The sequence below is a fragment of the Canis aureus genome, chromosome 15 (genome assembly GCF_053574225.1).
Source record: "Canis aureus isolate CA01 chromosome 15, VMU_Caureus_v.1.0, whole genome shotgun sequence".
Classification (NCBI taxonomy): Eukaryota; Metazoa; Chordata; class Mammalia; order Carnivora; family Canidae; genus Canis; species Canis aureus.
Genome location: NC_135625.1, coordinates 53,631,156 through 53,649,878, shown reverse-complemented (window position 1 = coordinate 53,649,878; position 18,723 = coordinate 53,631,156). Strand labels below are relative to the sequence as shown.

Sequence of the window (18,723 nt, the reverse complement as noted above, 5' to 3'; positions counted from 1 at the left end):
GTATATGTCCATTTTGGGAGATTTTTTACATTGGTAATCATACTGTCTGCAAAGAAAGACAGTTTTATTCTTTTCTTCCCAAGCTGTATACCTTTTTTTTCCTTTTGTCTTGGTGTATTATTAGCTAGGGTTCCCAGTATGACGTTGGAAAGGGGTGGTGAAAAGGGACATCTTTGCCTTGTATCTGATCTTAGAAGAAAAGCACTTACTTTCTCTCCAAAAGTATGAGGTGAGTTGTAGGTTCTTTGTAGATTCTTGCTAAGGACTCAGCTATGCCCTGCCCAAATTAATAGGTCCAAATTAATAGGTCAAAGCCTTAACCCCCAGTGTGACTGTATTTGGAGATAAGATCTTCAGGAAGTAATTAAGGTTACTTGAGGTCATAAGAGTGGGTCGCTGACCTAATAGGATTCATGTCTTTATAAGAAGAGACACCAGAGTTGCCCTGCTCTCCATGTGCACCACTGAGGAAAGGCCATGTCCGCATAGGAGATGGTGGCTACCTGCAGGTCAGGAGCTGAGAGCTCACATAAGAAACTGAACTTGCTGGACCTTGGTTTTGGATCTCCAGCCTCCAGAACTGTGAGAAAATAAATTCCTGTTTTTTAAGGCCCCCCTCCCCCCAGAATGTGACATTTTGAGTTGACTGATACAGTGTTCTTTATCAAGTTGGGATAGTTCCCCTCTGTTCCTAGTTTGCTGAGAGTTTTTATTATGAATGGGTATTGGATGTTGTCGGATGCATTTGCTGCATCTGTTGATATGGTCATGTGATTTTCCTTTTAAATCAGTTGATGTGATGGAGTATGTTAGTTGGTTTTCAAATATTTAACCAGGCAGCCTTGCATACCAGGGGTAAATGCTCTGTGGCCCGGGTTTATAATCCTATTTGTAAATTGTTGGATTATTTTTCTTTTTTTTTAAAGATTGTATTTATTTATTTATGAGATACACAGGGAGAGAGAGAGGCAGAGACATAGGCAGAGGGAGAAGCAGGCTCCACGCAGGGAGCCCGATGTGGGACTTGATCCTGGGTCTCCAGGATCATGCCCTGGGCCGAAGGCAGACGCTAAACCACTAAGCTACCCGGGCTGCCCCATAGTTGGATTCTATTTGCTAATGTTTTGTTGAGGATGTTTGCACCTGTATTCATGAGGGATACTGGTCTGTAGTTTCTTTTTCTAGTGGTTTTGGTTTTAGGGTAATGATGGCTTCACAGAATGAGTTAGAACATATTCCATCTGCTTCTTTTTCTCTTTTTTTTTTTTTTAAATCTTTATTTATTTATGATAGTCACACAGAGAGAGAGAGAGAGACAGAGACATAAGCAGAAGGAGAAGCAGGCTCCATGCACCGGGAGCCCGATGTGGGATTCGATCCCGGGTCTCCAGGATCGCGCCCTGGGCCAAAGGCAGGCGCCAAACCGCTGCGCCACCCAGGGATCCCTGCTTCTTTTTCTCTAGAAGAGAATTGGTATAATTTCTTCCTTAAATGTTTGGTAGGACTCACCAGTGAACCCATGTGAGCCCAGGGCCTTCTATTTGGGAAGGTTATTAATTATTGATCCCATTTCTATAATAGATATAGGCCTCTTCACATTTTCCATTTCTTCTTGTGTGAGTTTTGACAGATTATATCTTCCAGTGAATTGGTCCATTTCATCTGTTTTATCGACTTTGTGGACATAGAGTTGTTCATAGTATTCATTATCCTTGTAATTTCTGTGGGATGAGTGTTGGCTCTGCTTTCATTCCTGATGTTAGTAATTTGTTCCCTCTCTCCTTTATTCTTATCCTGGCTAAAGGCTTATCAATTTTATGGATCTTTTCAAAGAATCAGCTTTGGTTTCATTGATTTTCTCTGTTTATTTCCTGTTTTCAATTTCACTGATTTCTGCTCTTTTACTGTGTCTTTTCCTTCCTTTAGACTTACTTTGCTCTTCCTTTTCTAGTTTCCTAAGGTGGGAGATTAGATGATTGATTTTAAGTAATGTCTTCTCCATGTATTTTAGTTTTCTTTTTTAAAAAAGATTTTATTTATTCATGAGAGACATAGAGAGAGAGAGAGAGCAGAGACACAGGCAGAGGGAGAAACAGGCTCCCTGCAGGGAGTCCGATGTGGGACTCGATCCCAGAACTCCAGGATCATGCCCTGAGCTGAAGGCAGACACTTAACCGCTGAGCCACCCAGGGATCCCATTTTTTAAAAAAATATTTTATTTATTTATTCATGAGAGACAGAGAGAGAGGCTGAGACATAGGCAGAGGGAAAAGCTGGTTTTCGAGCTATCTTTCTACACTTGATCTTAGCTAAAAGGCGGAGAAGCGATTCTAGCTATCTTTCTGTTTGTGTTTCCAGTTTAATCCCACTGTGATCTGAGATTTCTATTCTTCTAGATTTGTTAAGATGTGTTTTATGGCCCAGAACTTGGTCTGGGTGTTTCCTGTGAGCTGGAGAAAAATGTGTATTCTGTTATTGCTGGATGAAGTCGCCTGTAGATGTCCAGTAGATGCAGCTGACTGATGGTGCTGGTGAGTTCAGCCGTGGCGTGGCCTTCCCGATTTCCTGCCTGCTGGATAAGTCTACCTCTGCTAGAGGCTGTAGAAGTCTCCAACCATAATCACGGGATCATCCACTTCTCCTTGTAGTTCTATCAGTTTTGCCTTGTGTAGTTGGACACGCTATCTTCGGGTGTGTATGTATTAAGGCTTATCATGTCTTCTTAGAGAAATGATCCCCTGATCTTCATGTGATGCCCTCTTTATCCTGATAACTCTCCTTGCTCAAGTCAGCTCTGTCTGACATGAAAACAGCTACTCCTGTTTTTTTTTTTTTAAGATTTTATTTATTTATTCATGAGAGACTTAGAGAGAGGCAGAGACACAGGCAGAGAGAGAGAGAGAGAGAGAGAGAGGGGCAGAGACACAGGCAGAGGAGAAGCAGGCTCCATGCAGGGAGCCCGATGTGGGACTTGATCTCGGGACCCCAGGATCATGCCCTGGGCCGAAGGCAGGCACCAAACTGCTGAGCCACCCAGGGATCCCTCCTGTTGTTTCAAATTACCATCAGCACAGCGCTCTCCATCCCTTTATTTTTCTCATTGTGGTAAAATATACAGAATTTAAAACTTACCAGTTTAACCATTTTTAGTGCACCATTCAGTAGCTTTAAGGACACACAGTGTGGCACAGCCATCACCACCGTCCATCTCCAGAACTTTTTCATCTTCCCAAAGTAACTCTGTCTCCAGGGAAGCATCCCAGCGTGTTCTGCCCCCTTCAGACTCCCCTGCATCCGCTGGGCTGGAGCCCCTCTTGTTCCCATCATTTCTGCTGCCTCAAGCCCTCCAGAAAGCTGCTCAAGGGTGTGTGTAGTCTGGGAGAACTGGGACCCAAGGAACCGCCACTGTGGTGCAGAAGGGTGGTGGGTCTGGGCAGTGTTGAGGGTGACGGTGTGAGCCGTGAGACTTACATCGAACACTGGGGACACATATCGAGGTCAAGCTCTCTTCATCTGTGTGGGGCTGTACGAACTCTGTGACCGAACAAGTCATGATGCTTCGTCACCATTGTGCGACCTTACGCCTAGATGTGGTCCGGGTGTGCATCACAGGTGGGCGGGCAGGGCCCTGCTGGGTTTTTGGTCTGACCTGCATCCACAAGACTCCAGGTGAAGTGGCTGCTCTTTTTGGGTTTGGCTGTGTGTCCTTGAGGGTGCTGGGGACCTCAGCTGGCCGGCCGGTGGTGTGTCTGCCCTGCCTCGCCATCTCTTGCTTTGTGGACCGATTCATCCAGAAGATGTCTGTTGCTGGACTTCCAGGGGTCTCATAGCATCTCAGAAAGGGGTCAGTCTTGAGGCCTTTAGACCAGAAGCCCCTCTGCCCCCATTCCTGGCCCTCCTGAGACTTTCTGAGCAAAGATTTATGTGGTGGAGTGAGTTAGGGAAGGGCCGCACCTTGTACTCCCTAGTTGGACACTCATAGCCCAGATGAGCATGTTGACTTGGGAAGTCCCGCAACTGAAAAAGAAAGGAGGGAGGGCAGGAGGAAGGTGATCCATTTATCCTACTGGTTCCCAAACTTACATGCCCACGAAGCCCCCTCTGTACCTACCCCCCGTTAACCTCCTGTGGAGGAGATACTTGAGGAACATGATTTGGAAAACGTTTCCCTGGGGCATGTGGTGGCAAACTCCATGAGGTAGCGTTGGGGCAGCGCGTGCTGGCAGCTGAATTAATCGTGTCTCCTCAGAATTGGCACGTGGGTGTGCTGACCCCGGTGCCTCAGAATGTGACCTGGTGTGGAGATAGGCCCCGGGCACGTGTAACAAGTTACATCCTACAGCAGGATGCCCCTCATCTAATACAACTGTGTCTTTCTAAAATGGAGAAATTTGGATAGAGACGTGCACACAGGGAGAATGCCGTGTAAACGGGAAAGCAGAGGTTGGGGTGATGCTTCTGCAAACCAGGGAGCACCGAGGATCTCCAGAAAACCCCCAGGAGCTGGGAGAGGCCAGAACAGAGCCTCCCCCACCACCTCAGGAGGGACCAGGACGTTGATCTGGGACTTCTGGCCTCTGGGTCGGGGAGACAGCGCCTTTCTGCTGTTTGAGCCGCCAGCCTGTGGTGCTTCCTAAGGTGGCCCCAGGACGCTAGCACAGCAGGGACGAGCAGAGCTTTAGCTCCTCGCCTGGGCTCAGAGGTCGGGGCTGGGAGCTGCCGGGATTCCGAGGGCCTTGGGAAGGCCGGTTTGGACAGGTGTTGCAAACCGCCCAGCTGTGGGCCTTAGTAAAGTCCATGGAAATAATGGAGATGTGCAGGGCAGGCCATTTATGAGGAGGGAGATCATCATCCCAAATGCCTGCCAGCCGAGGGAGCGCTCCACTTCCCTGGAGGAATGTTCTCTGCCCCAGAGAGGGCCAGCTGTGATCTAGCGCAGAGCGGGGATGTGTGGGAAGTGACGCTCAACAGCAAAGCCGACCAAAAACCAGGCCCTGGAACACTCGGCTTGTCTGGATGCTGCCGAGGCCGCGGGGGTGCGAGCGTTCACATGGACGATGACATGTCCATGCTGGTCTCTAGTCACGCTTCTTCAGGCCCGTTTCCCTGTTTCCTCCCTGGACAGCTGTGGGACATGGTCCCCAGAGTGACAGCCAGGATGTTTCTGGGGATGGGCAGCTCTTGTGGGCCTGAGCCCTGGATGTCCCCGCTGCAGCGGGACCTGTAGCTCCTGCCCAGTGGGACACGTGCTTGTCCAGATCCTGTTGGGGAGCTGCTCGCTCTCCTCACTAGGAGAGGCAGAGGAGGCTGGGAGGTTGAGAGGCAGAGGAGGCTGGGGAGGCAGAGGAGGCTGGGAGGCAGGGGAGGCTGGAAGACTGGGGGGGCAGGGGAGGCTGGGAGGTAGAGGAGGCTGGGAGGCAGAGGAGGTTGGGGAGGCAGGGAGGCTGGGAGGCGGGGGGCTGGGGAGGCAGAGGAGGCTGGGAGGCAGGGGAGGCTGGGGAGGCTGAGGAGGCTGGGAGGCAGGGGAGGCTGGGAGGCCTGGGAAGCTGACATACTCTCCTGGTGTCCCTGGGATGGGTGTCCTCTGATAGAGCAGTTTGCAGCTGCCTCATGTCATGCTGTGGAAGAGTTGTTTATGATGTTTCTGAGAGGGAAGAGAAAGCAGAATGTAAGCAGCACCTTCAGCTTGTTCTTTAAACTATTTTGTTGATTCCATTTTCTGCTGTGAGCATGGATTGTTTATTATTATTATTATTATTAGCAGGAAAATACATAATAATCAGTAGTCTTGGCTCTCTGTTTCATGGAGAAGTTAATGTTTTCCACCCAATTACTTAAGTCAAGATAGAAAATATAAAAGGACCCCCTTTCCTTCATTCGCAGGAGCTCATTTCAGTCAGAGGTGGCTTAAAAACATTAAGCTATGGGACAAATAAATAGCAGCTGGTTTAGTTTAGATGAAGGCACATGAACAGGCCAGGGGCCTTTCTGACTCCTGCGTAGTGCACCCCCACCCCGGCACAGGCCCCCCAGCTAAGCCTATCTGGGGCGGCCAGACCTGGGAGAGAGGACACCCCTTAGGGCTCTGTGGGGGAGACAACCTGTCTGGCCAGCAGGTGCTCCCAGTGCTTGCCTAGCCCAGGGGAGAGGTCATGCAGCCGACGGTGGGCTCAGGGTGGGAGTGGGGGGAGCACGCGTGCATCCTCCATGGGCTGCCTCCCCCAGGCAGGCAGGGGTGGGTCCTTTGATTTGCCCAAGGCCTCTGGCTTTGTCGGGGGTGCACTTGGAGACCCCGCGGGAACACAGCAGCCTCCTGCGGGGCCTGAGGTCCGGACGTGGGGGTGGCCGAGCTGGCCGCCCGGGCACCGGCACTGATGCACCTGTGCTGCCGGCTGGCCCTCCTGACTCCTTCGGAACCTGGCCAGTCGGCTGCTCAGCCAGGTGGGGAGTGGCGGTGGGGGCGGCAGGGCGAGGGGCTCCCGGTGTGTGCCTTGGGCCTGGAAGCTGGGTGGGGCTGAGCCCCCCAGCTAAGCAGGGAGGGCGCAGCAGGGGCAGGGGTGAGGTTGACAGGGGCAGATGCAGCCACAGCGACCGGGAGGAGCTGCAGGGCGGGGCTGGCAGAGGAGGGGTGCGGGAAGGAAGGGGCAGAGGCGGGGCGGGCGGAGGCAGGTGCGCTCTGGGCCGGTGGGCAGGTGGGCAGGTGGGCAGGTGGGCAGAGCAGGGGGGCAAGTGTTCCTGGGGAAGGTGTGGCGGGAGCCAGTGGCGGCCGCAGGTGATGTGCATCAGGCGCGAGCTCCATGCGGCACTGGAGGCAGGCATGTGCGGGTGTTTCAGGCTGGAGGAAAGTGGGGTGCGGACCGTGCTGCCGGGGGGGCCCAGGCTGGACCCGGAGGGGAGGGAGGTCCGGGGGTGTGTGGCCTTGCCCCCTGTGCAGAGGCCCCCACACCGCCTGCCCCGAGGGTGGGGTCCTGTGTGTGAGGATGCAGAGGAGGGGGCAGCCCCTAGAAAGGTGGGGAGAGCAGGGGGCAGGGTGACCTCGCAGGGCTCCCCTGGGTGGGAGACCTCCGCAGGCAGACGGAGGGCACGCCCTGGAGGCCCCTGAGCAGAGCCGGAGGGCGCGGGTGTGGGGGGTGCTCGCCGCGGGTTCCTGCACTGCATCCGCCCCCTGGGGGAGGTGGTCCGCTGTCAGCCTGGCCTGGTGCCTGCTGGTTGAACTCAAGTGATCTGAATAGGGTGTTGGGGTCCTGAGGCCCCTGGGCAGCAAGTGCTGGGGGGCCTTTAAAAGTCAGATAAAACTCATTTAAAAATAAGTGCTTAGAGTCCTTGTGGGTCTGAAGGCTCAGAAAAGATCGGGTTCACTGCGGGGGTGGCATCGCAGAGAAGTGTCCTGGAGTTCAGAACAGAGACCCCGAGTTGTGTTGGGTCCTTGTCCTCAAAGATTCGGTTCTGGGGGTAGGACATGGTGCGTTGGAGGGAGGATGTGCGGTGTCCAGGACATGGGGACCTTGGCTCGTGGCGAACAGCATAGGTTTCCCAGCGCACTGGTGGTTCTCGGGGTGCAGCCCTGAGCCTGCCAGCCGGAGCCCCAGTCCAGGTGCTGGAGGGCTGGCGGCTGGCCTGGGAGCGCAGGTTCTGGCTGACTTTCAGGGACAGCCCTGGGTGAGGGGGCAGAGAGATTGGGGTCTGTGGTGACCAGAGGGCAGAGGAGTGGTAGTCCCTGGGACCGCACTGGCCTCCCTGGGCTTGCTGCCCGCCCGGGGTGCGGTGCAGGGAGTCCTCCAGAGCAGGGGCTGCCCTAGCGCCTGGCTGGCCTCTCCTGGCAACTTCCATAGCAGCTCACCTTGGACACCTGAGCCCCAGGCTCAGCCCCTCATCCATAGACTGGGTTTTGATGGGCGATGGGGTCCGGAGCCCCATGGCCTACAAGGGTGGGGACAGCTCTTTCTAGAACTTTCCTCCAGGCCCGGCAACAGGGATGACCCCAGAGGGGCTCCCGGAGGTGCCCTCCCCCGACCTGGCAGGCGGGACACTGGGAGAAAAAGGCCCATGTCCAGTGAGCTCCCATGAGCTCCATTATGGAGTGCTTGCTGGATGCCTTCATTCCCTCTGCTGACTCCTGCCACCTGCCCCTGGCCTCACTCAGACCCTCACTCTCCCAGGCTTAGAGCTTTTTTTTTTAAATTTTTATTTATTTATTTATTTTTTATTTTCTTATTTATTTATGATAGTCACAGAGAGAGAGAGAGAGAGAGAGAGGCAGAGACATAGGCAGAGGGAGAAGCAGGCTCCATGCACTGGGAGCCTGACGTGGGATTCGATCCCGGGTCTCCAGGATCGCGCCCTGGGCCAAAGGCAGGCGCTAAACCGCTGAGCCACCCAGGGATCCCTAGCTTAGAGCTTCTGTGGAAGAAAAACCACTGTGTGGCCTGGGAGGGAGGCAGCCCCCCAGGACGTTGGGCAGAAGGCCAGCCTCGGCAGGGTCTGCATAACTGTCTGTCCGAGAGTCTCTCGACCCGTGGGCTCCCGGTCATTTTGTTCACACACACTCTGCTGTGTGCTGGGCAGGATTCCCGGCCCACTGCTGTTGATGCCCATACTTACCCCGCCTGGTGGAAGGCCCTATGGGCCTGGCCCCGCTCCCAGAATGGGCCCGCCCCTGTCCCCTGGCCACCTCCCTTGGCGTCCACCCTGCTGCAGGCTCGCCGTAAGCGTGCAGTCTGGCTGTTGGCAACTTCCAGCAGGGGGGTCAGGCCTGCCCTGTGAGGTCAGCTCTGGCATGGGAAGTCCTGACTGCCCCACGGAGGCTTGCAGAGCCTTAGGCGAACAAATGCGATGCTGCGGGGTGGATGCAGGGGCCAGCGGTGGGTGGGCAAGTGGCCACACAGGCCTCGCTCAGCCCTCGGGCAGCCCTGGGAGCCTCCCTTGCTCCTTCAGTGGATGGGGATACAGGCTCAGGGAGAGGGATGCAATATGGACAGAGCAGGATTCGAACCCAGACGGGCAGAGCTCCTGGCTTTTCCCCTCCTCCAGGGGTCAAAAGAAAAAAATAAATCACCCTTTCTGTAAATGTTTCCTTACATAGTGAGGAGGATCACAGGTGCTGAGGATGCGTGTCCCCAAAACTGTCTGTCCCCCAGAGGCAGCCACCGCCTGATTCTTGGGCTGACTTTGGAAAAGCAAGACACAGCCCAATGCACAACCGTTGGTTATAATGACCTTTGTCATTAAGAAAATGTTCAATTAGATTTAGTGCAATATTTATTTTTTTCCAAGAACGCGAGTAATACATTTTAATGAAGTTTTATCCCAAAGGGATCCAGTAGTGCCCCCTTATTGGGGGGGGGATCATGTTCCAAGACCCCCAGCCAACCCTGCCATGTTGTGTCCTGTGAGTGCGTATGGATGGTTACACTTAATTATGAATCAGGCACAGGACAAGTGGTGACAAAGTGGCTTTATCAGAGGCTGTGTGAACACGTCTCTGTCTTACTGTCTGGCACTCGCTCTTCCCCGGATTGTGTGACAGGGTGACAAGCCCCCGTGAGGGGATGAAGAGAGTGACTGGTGCGTGCTGGTGACACCTGTGAGGGGCTGCTGACCTGCTGACCGTGTGTCCTGAGGATCACGTCCTTCCGGTTGAGTGCAGACATGTGCCCCTGCAGATGTTCTCTGAGACACTGCTTTTGCGTTGCCCGGAACGTGGGGCTTCTGTGGCCACGGGATTCTCAGGCTGTGTAGACGGCAGGAAGGCCTGCACCTGCCCATCCAGTGACCTCCCGGCTGGACCACAGACCCTTCCCGAGCCTTTCTCTTTCTGGGCCTGACTCATGCGTACCCGTCTGGCATTCTTGGGAAACCATCTGAAATCAGATTAAACCAACACTGGTGACAAGTGGAGGACCCCAGAGGACCTCGATGGGACCCCCAGGGCCTTCTCTCTGGCCTCTGGCAAGCCTGCCCCATCTTGAGGGTCAGCATCCATGGGTTGTGGGCCCTCTGGTACCGGCCTCGTGGCGGTAGCTGGCTCGACCCTCCAGACTGGCCCTGCACGCCCCACCCCTGCCCTCAGAAGCACCAGTGCTGGGCAGCCCGGGTGGCACAGCGGTTTGGCACCGCCTGCAGCCTGGGGTGTGATCCTGGAGACCAGGGATCGAGTCCCATGTCGGGCTCCCTGCGTGGAGCCTGCTTCTCCCTCTGCCTGTGTCTCTATCTCTCTCTGTGTCTCTATGAATAAATAAAATCTTAAAAAAAAAAAAAAAAAAGCACCAGTGCTGCCCTGGGACTTAAAGCCTCTGCTCTCACAGGGGCCTGGGAAGGGGCCCAACCCTCCAGCAGTGCAGCTTGGGGCTCTGATGCTTCTCCCTCCCTCCCGGACCTTCAGTGAGTCCCCCGTGGGCGGCACGGCTCTGGGGAGGGCTCGCGGGCCTCACAGTTCGGTGCCGAGAGCCAGAGGCCGCACGCTCAGAGGCCCTGGGCAGGCCTGGCAAGGACGCCCAGGCTGTGGTCCCGCGGGAGCCGGGGTCCCGCACAGGCCGGCACGAGGAAGCGGGGCTGGGAGCCAGATCCCCAAGCAGATCTCTGCCCAGGCTTCGTGGTTGGGTGCTGGGTGCTCGCAGGGAGATTAACTGGCTGTCCTGTCTCTGTTCCCCATTTCTTCCCCAGGGGGGCTTTTTCGGTGGTCCGGCGCTGTGTCAAGCTCTGCACTGGCCATGAGTATGCAGCCAAGATCATCAACACCAAGAAACTGTCTGCCAGAGGTAGGCACGGGCTGTGTCGGCGCGGGCCCAGAGCTCGGCAGGACTGCACGGGCACCTGTGGGGAGAGGGTCCCCTTCCCTAGGACGGGGGATCCCCCGGTGGCTCTGGCTGGGGGATCACGGAGGACAAGAGGTCAGAGCGCTTGGTGGCCTGAAGACTTCTAGTGACAGACGCTGTGGGACTGCCAGAATGACCCCTGCAGGTCCCCGTGCCGGGGATGGTTTGCAGGGCCCTGGGCCCACAGGGGTGAGCGTGCTGCTGGACACGTGTCCTCGCCCCGCCAGCCTTGCCCCTCCGGAGGCCTAACTAGGCAGCAGCCCCTTCTGGGCACACAGGTACAACCGTGGCCTCCTGGGGTCCGAGTGTAGTCCCCAGGTTGGGGGGACGGAGCCACGGTGGGGGCACTGCCCTAGGCAGGTGACTCAGAGTACAGACCCAAGGGGTGAGGGGCTGGGATTGCGGGAGGGGGCTGCTAGCATGAGGAGGGGCATCTCTGACCCCAAGGTCAGCCTGGGGGAGGCCGGGTGACCCCTGGGCTGGGAGAGTCAGTGAGGCCCCCACCTGCTGCCGTCTTGTCCAGACACAAATCAGCCTCGAGCCTCCTCCTCTGGCCGGAGAGGCCCTGAGGGCAGCTGCTGGTGGCCTGCATCCCTCCCTGAGACCGTGGGGGGCAGCCCTGGGGAGCAAGCAGTTGAGCCCACCCTGTGTGATTTATTGAGCTGTATGGAGGCATTGTCTGGGGACCTGCTGTGTACCAGGCCTTCAGGCCTGAGTGTGTCCAGGGGCGGGTGCTCCCACCCTAGCTCATGCCAAGGGGCGTGTGCTGCCCAGGGAGCTCCGTCCCGAATCCTCCATGCTCCGTGCTCGTGTTGGGGCCTGAGGGCCGCGTGGGGCCGTGAGTGGGGAGGCTCTGGGCAGATGTAGCAGTGCTAGCCCCTGACCGCCCCCTGATGGCAGGCGTTCCTTGGGTGCTGCTTGGGGGACAGCGGCGGGCTCGACGGCCTCCTCCTGTGGCTGGACTGGGACGGGAAGTGCCGTGGATCTCTGGGCAGCTGCATGCGGCCTGTGAGCAGGGGCAGCCCAGTGCACATGGGCCTGGGTGAGCCGATGCTAGAGGTGACGCTGCCCAGGGCTTCCCGTCGCGTAGCACTCCCGGACTGCTCCGTGATCCAGGGTGCGGAGCACTGGGGGATGCTGGCCTGGACTGGGTTGGGGGAGATGTCTGCACCTGTGGAGTCCCTAAGGCAGGACGAACCGAGGCTAGTTCCAGGCAGGAGAGGAGTTGCCGAGGGTCCCCTAGACCGGTGAGGGAGACCCTCACTCTCATCGGCTGTGCCGAGTGGGCAAACGCATGCATGTAAGCCCCCGAAGCTCCATGTGCAGGGCGAGGGTGCAGGGGAGGGCGTGGGGGTGGAGGGTTTTGGGGGGATGAATAGGAGTTTGTGAAGCTGAGGCGGAAAAGCACGTGGTGTGTTTGTGTGGAACACTGCATCTCCTCTGAAGTCCCTCGCACCCCCTGTGGATGCCTCAGGGTGCTCCAGGTGCCCGGAGGCTCAGGACCCGCAGCAGCCTAACACACAGGTGTGTTGGGAGAGTCCCGGCCATTCTGCCCCTTCCTGGCCGACAGCCCGCTTTGCTGCCAGCATGTCCCTGAGGCCGGGGCCAGCGCGGTGGCTGGGGGGGCTCTACAGAGCCTGGGGCTCCTGTCAGTCCTCCTCCGGGCTGTGTCCCAGTAGGGTGCGGCCAGGGCCCTGGGGAGTCCCACCTTTGCCACCACACCCAGGCCTGCCCAGCTCTGGGGGGGGGGGGGGGCCTGGGATTTTTTTTTTGTCCTGCGTAACTCTTTATTTATTTATTTATTTATTTATTTATTTATTTATTTATTTTATTTATGATAGTCACACACACAGAGAGAGAGAGAGGCAGAGACACAGGCAGAGGGAGAAGCAGGCTCCATGCAGGGAGCCCGACGTGGGATTCGATCCCGGGTCTCCAGGATCGCGCCCTGGGCCAAAGGCAGGCGCCAAACCGCTGCGCCACCCAGGGATCCCTGCGTAACTCTTTATTATGGAAAATTTCGAACATCCCCAAATATAGAGAAAGTGACAGAAGGAGCCCCCAACTTCCACAGTGACTGACTCTCAGCCAGTTCTGCTGCATCGGTAGCCCCCTCCCCCATCTTGCGGCGCACCCCAGACAGCCCGTCATTCTGCACACGGTGTTCAGCTCTGTTCTCTGACAGAACAGGAGTCTACAGACAACCTGTTGCCTGCCCAGACGGGACCTCGAGATCCTCTGACCCGCCCACACCCCTCCCGGCCTTCCTAGCTGGGGGCGGGGGGATACCGAGGGGACCAGGTCTCTGCACTCATCCTCCCCTTCATGCTGAGTGTGGGCCAGCGAAGGGCTTGGGCTTGGCACCACACGCCCACCCTGGGCCCACTGTTAAAGGGGTGAACCTAGCCGGCGCTTGTTCCTGGCCGCGCAGGGCATAAGTGCTTAAAAGGGGCCAATGGGCACAGTGCTGTTCCCCCCCTCTTGGCCACCAGCCTGCAGGCTGCAGGCCCCTCCTCCACAAAGCTGCTTCCTGGGGTCCTCCGCACAGCGTGGAGACCCCAAGCCTGTCTGGAGGGTGCCTGCAGCTCCGTTGTCTCTGCACCCCTCCTGCGCCCAGCCTCTCCCCGAGGCTCCCGGGCTGGCTTCCATGGAGCCGCAGGTTCTCAGCTGGCCTGACGCACCGCCTGGCCCTGTCTTCTCCCTCCCGCTAAGCCTCCGCAGGCCTTGGGCTCCTTCCAGTGCTTCCCACCCCCGGGCCTTGGCACGTGTGTGTCTTCTCTGGAAATGCTTTCCCCAAACCTCTACCTGCTTGACTCCCATTGATGACATTTCCTCAGACAAGTCTGTGCTGCGCTTCAGGGCAATCTGGGACCCATGCACCCTGTTTTTATTTTATTTTATTTTATTTATTTTTTAAGTAATTGGAATATTTATTTATTTATTTATTTATTTTTATTTATGATAGTCACAGAGAGAGAGAGAGAGAGAGAGGCAGAGACACAGGCAGAGGGAGAAGCAGGCTCCATGCACTGGGAGCCCGACGTGGGATTTGATCCCGGGTCTCCAGGATTGCGCACTGGGCCAAAGGCAGGCGCCAAAGCGCTGCGCCACCCAGGGATCCCCCCTGTTTTTATTTTATGGCTGTCTTTCCCATCAGACTTTGGGCCCTGTGGGCAGGGACTTGACTGCCTGGTTCGCCACCGTGTCTCCCACATCCTGCCCAGGTGGTGAGCGCTCCAGAAATGGTTTTGAGGGTATGAGCATGTGCTTGGAGTGAATGAATTTTGATGAGGTACAAGGACAGTCTGCTGGAGACGGGTTAGGCTTCCAGGTGTGAGGCTAGGGTGGGGACGGGATGGATGGGGGTCTAGAGGGCTTGTGGCAGCCTTGGGTCTGCAGGAGAGGCCCCTGGTCATATGGAACAGCCAGCTACCTAAGCACCTGGGAGGGCCCAGTTCCAGGCACTTCCATGGATGCCGGGAAGCAGGGAGGTGAGGCTGGGCGGTGGCTGTCTCCAGCGGGGCCCCAGTGGCCTGAGCAAGGGCTCCCAGCCTGGCTGCCTCTGTGGCAAGCACCAAACCAGTCCTTTGCCAGGAAGATCATGTCAGAGATACATGCCCAGCTGTCCTGCCACGGGGAGGGATGGAGAGAGGGCCCATGGGTGGGAAGTAGGGTGTCCGGGGAAGTGCCCTAGAAAGAGGAGTGATGGGAAGTGGAACTTCCCAGGAGGCTTTGCCTCCTCCTTCATTTCCACTTGTTATGTGAGTCCAGGTCACATGGAGGGGGCCCCACTCACCCCTGCAGGGAGCAGCAGCCTGGGTCCTTTGAGGCTTCTGATGATCAAGAGGCTGCCGGCCCCACACAGCTGCCAGGAGGAGCTCACTGGCACTGGACTCAGGATGCCTGGCTTGCCCACTGACTGGCACACAAGGGGGCCACTGGGGCCTGTGCACGCACCCACTGCACCCCATCTATGTGCCCCAGGCTGCGGGACATAGATGTTTAAAGCTTCGTCTATTATTAAGAAGGGGGCTGTGGGAAAAAATAAAAAAAGAAGGGGACTGTGGGACATTCATGTGAACGTACTGGGTGGATTAACAGCAGCAGTTGGAGGGCAGTAATTGGGCCAGGGTAAGGGGGTCTTTGGGCCTTGCTGCGGGCCCCCCTCCCCCAGCCCATTGGCAGCACCAGTGGCTGCTCCTTGGGGGCACTTTTGCTGCCTTTGGAGGGCACGCTGTGGACATGAGCCGCCAGCACCTGGGAAGCAGGTGCCAGCAGTGACTCTGGGCGGTGGCTGCTCGTGGGGGAGGAAAGACTGTGCCTGGGAACGGGGCCCTGGGCGGTTATTGGGTCCTGAACCTCGGTGGCACTGCATCTCCACGCGGCTTCTCAGTGACCGTCCACACCCTCTGAGGTCGGGGTGGGCACCCATTTCACAGATGAGGAAACCAAGTCCTATGGAAGCAGACTTGCTCAGTGACCCACAGCTGAGCTGAGCAGAGCGGGGAGTAAGGGCAGCTTTAGCTTTCACCCAGCTGGGGTTGCTGGGGGTGAGGAATGGGGCAGCCCTCACAGGTGAAGGAGCTGCTCTCACAGGTGGGGCGCTCGAACGTGGGGCCAACCTGACAGGTGGGGGCACCGAGTGACAGGTGAGCTCAGGCCTCACCTCTGGGTTTCCTCCCAGCCCCAAGCTGATGCCCCGTTCACCCCCAGCCCCCTCCCCGGGTCACCTGGGGCCACCGGCCCCGGGCCTGGGGCGCCCTGCGGGAAAGTGTGATGGGGAGGGGCTGAACCCGAGGCCTGCACCGCCCCGGGGCCATCGCACAGCGGGGTGGGGGGCGGGGCCCATGACCCAGAGCCGGCAAGGCGACCCGGGCTCCGCGGAACTGGGTTAGCGAGGACGCGGCGCCGCATTGCAGGGCCGGCTGAGCATGCGCAGCCGGCGCCCCTCCCTCCCCCTGCGCGGGGAGTTCCGAGTTCGGGGCTCCTCCCCACCGTCTCCTCACCCCATCCTCCGCCCTCCTCCCCCTTCCCTCCACTCGCCCACACCCCTCCCCCTCCCCTCTCCACCCGTCCCCTCCCTCTGCTTCTCCCACCCCCACTGCCCCCCTTCCCGGGTCCGGGAGCAGCTTCCCTCTCCCCCACCCCACGACCTGGTCACCCCTCCGCTCCTCCCTGGCCCCTCGCAGCGCCCCGCGGGCTGAGCCAGGGCCTCACGGTGTAAGCAGCTCCCAATTTCAGATAAACAAGGATTTTTTTTAGAATAAGTATGTCCCAGACCCCCTCTCCACCTCCACCAGCCAACGTTTAGTCCGCTCTGCCCTCACGTTGGGGCTCCAGGGGACTCTGGGCAGTGGGAGGGGTCCCCAGGGACCTCTCCCTCTGTGCCCTCCCCTAGCGCAGCTGATCTCTCAGGGATCGGGGTGGGGGGGTACCCTGTGCCAGGGAGGAGGGGTAGGAAGAGGAGCTGGGGGCCTGGGGACCCGTTCCCATGTCAGAGGAGGAGGGGCGCCACCAGGCAGTGGGCTGCAACTGCCAGATTTAGCTGTAAAATCTGAATTTCAAATAGACCGTGAAAAAAACCTGAATGCAAATACGCTCCAAACTGATGGGACTTACTTCCACTAGGAAATTATTTGTTGTGCGTCTGAATTTGGGACACACATGCTAAAAAATCCTCATTGGTTATCTGAGATTCCAATTTGACTGGGCATTTTGTGTTTTATCGGGCAGTATACACAGAGCGGTTGAAAGAATAGTTTTTTTGTGATCAATTCATCAACCAGATGGGCTAAGTCAGAGCTTTTGAAAATAGGGGTGGTGGGGGCACAGCAGGAGAGCCCAGGGCAGGAGGAAGAAGGAGAGAGGCCAGGCCGGTGGGGGCCCTGGCGGCCTCGCAGGTAAGGTGGAGAGTATGGCGCCTGGGGTGAGGGTGACTGGGGTGCGCTACCTTGGTGAATGCTGGGTCAGTGCCAGGGGCGTTGGGACGTGGTGGCCTGGGTGCTGTCCGTGCTCCCGGGACTCGGGCAGCAGCGGTGTCCACCTCACGGTGTTGCGGAGGGGCCAGGGGCAGCAGTCCCTGCCAGGTGGACTACCCCGGGGTCATGGGGGGTCGTCAGGAGGGAACCTCTGGGAGCTCCTGCACCCTGGTGGGGTTGTCGTAGCAGCCCTGTCACTCCCCAGATGTGAAGGGATCCCTGCCCGCCCCAACGTTCATCAAGAGATCCCCGCCCCCCCCCCAGACGGCTGCAGGCTCCGGTTCTGACCCCAGCACTCTCTCTTGGCGGGTCCCGGAGGCCTTGAGGGGTCCAGCCCCTCTTTGAGTAGGACTGTGACAGGGGAGCCCTGCACTGTCTGGGGGAGAGCCCCAGTGTGGAAGGGATGCGGTCTCTGCTTGCTGCCAAAAGCCACCGGGGAGCTTCTCCCGCCACCGTGCCCTCCTATTCTGAAAGGTGACAGTGTCCTAACATGGGACAAGACTGAGTCTTCCAGAGGATAAACACCATTGGCGAGGGTGGGCGTCCTGCCCCAGGGTCACTGGCACAGCTATGCACAGGATGCAGATCCCGGAGAGCTGAGACGGGCAGCGGCCGGTATGACCCCGGCTGGGGACCCAGGGAGGTCGGCGTGCCAGCTCTCGAGGTGTCCCTGGCAACACGAGCGTCGTGGTGATAGGGGCGTGGAGGGTCCCGGTGCTCGCCGCAGGACGTGGTCAGTCCCCTGTGGCAGGGGTAGGGGCCACTGCGCCTGGTCTGCCCCGGACGGTGGCCGTGGGTCCGGGAAGCCCACAGCCAGTTTGCACTGCACATGGGGCCTCTTGTGAGGCTGTCTCAGGGCTGAGCTGCACCTCGTCCTGGGTGACAGTGGAGGGCCTGCGGAGGGCATGAGGACTTGGTTCAGGGGCCCAGCCGCAGCTGGGGAGGGAGGGCCCTGGGGACCCAGCTGCTGCACCGCACCATGGTGCCAGCGTGTGGGGCGGGCCTGGTGGCTGGTCTCTGTCCCAGTGGCAGCTGCAGGATGGCACGGACGCCCTGCTGGGGTGGGGTAGCTGCCTGGCACTGGCGCGGTAATTGCTGGTTGCCGAGTTGCCTTTTTAAAACAAAACACGCACAGAAGTCCCTGCCCAGGGGTGGGGTGGGGGGATCTTTTCATCCTCCTTGCTCTGCTGGCACCCAAGGGCGCCCGGAGCAGACCGGGTGAACCACGGGAAGCCCCGCGGGATGGCTAGGCCTTTCTCCATGGCTGCCAGTACTTGGGTTCTGGTGCCAGCCCTCCAGGGGCAGACCAGCCCCTCCCTCCAGCCCCCCCCCCGTACCCCATGCCCCATCTCAGAGTCAGGGCGACGGTCATAACAGCCCTACCCTGTAGGAGCTCTTGGTAGCCTTGGGGGCCAGTGCAGAGCACTGGGCAGGCTAGTCCCAGGTGGCCCGGCAGGACCCCAAGCTGCCCTTGACGCTCCCTGTGGGCCCCGTCAGCGTGGAAGCCCCGGCTCGGAGGCAACCCCCTCCTGAAAGCAGTGTGTACCTGGCAGCTGGCAGCCAGTGCCCACAGGACGCTGTTTGAGGACAGAGCCGAGCTCGGAGCCACAGGTGTGAGCAGGTGTGGATGCTCCGACCTGAAGTTGCCCAGCTCCCATGACCTCTCCTTCCCTGGGGCTCCCGACCCAGCTCCCCGGGACCCTGGAGGTGGGAATGTCCCGGACAGGACAACACAGCAGCTCAGAGCCCCAGCTCTGTCCCTTGGGATTTTGAGAGTTTGGGGACTTGAGAGTTACAGGGTTGATGCTGGACGGCATTTGGTGTGATGGTGGATATCCCTGAGCCTCCTAAGATTCTAGGAAGCTCCCTGTTGGCATCTGATGGTGCCAGTGTGGAGGTGGGTGGGAGGAAGGGGAAGGACCTCTGAGTGA

The 18,723-nt window shown here is 58.1% G+C and overlaps 1 protein-coding gene across 4 annotated transcripts in view; it reads left to right on the top strand.

Moving 5' to 3' along the window:
* CAMK2B (calcium/calmodulin dependent protein kinase II beta) overlaps window positions 1-18,723 on the top strand; it is a 77,017-nt gene that overhangs the window by 17,471 nt on the left and 40,823 nt on the right. For all 4 annotated transcript variants that reach the window (XM_077849921.1, XM_077849919.1, XM_077849920.1 and 1 more), the window contains exon 2: window positions 10,663-10,757. In XM_077849921.1, coding sequence (XP_077706047.1) covers window positions 10,663-10,757 — 95 coding nt within the window. The remainder of the gene's footprint in view (window positions 1-10,662; window positions 10,758-18,723) is intronic.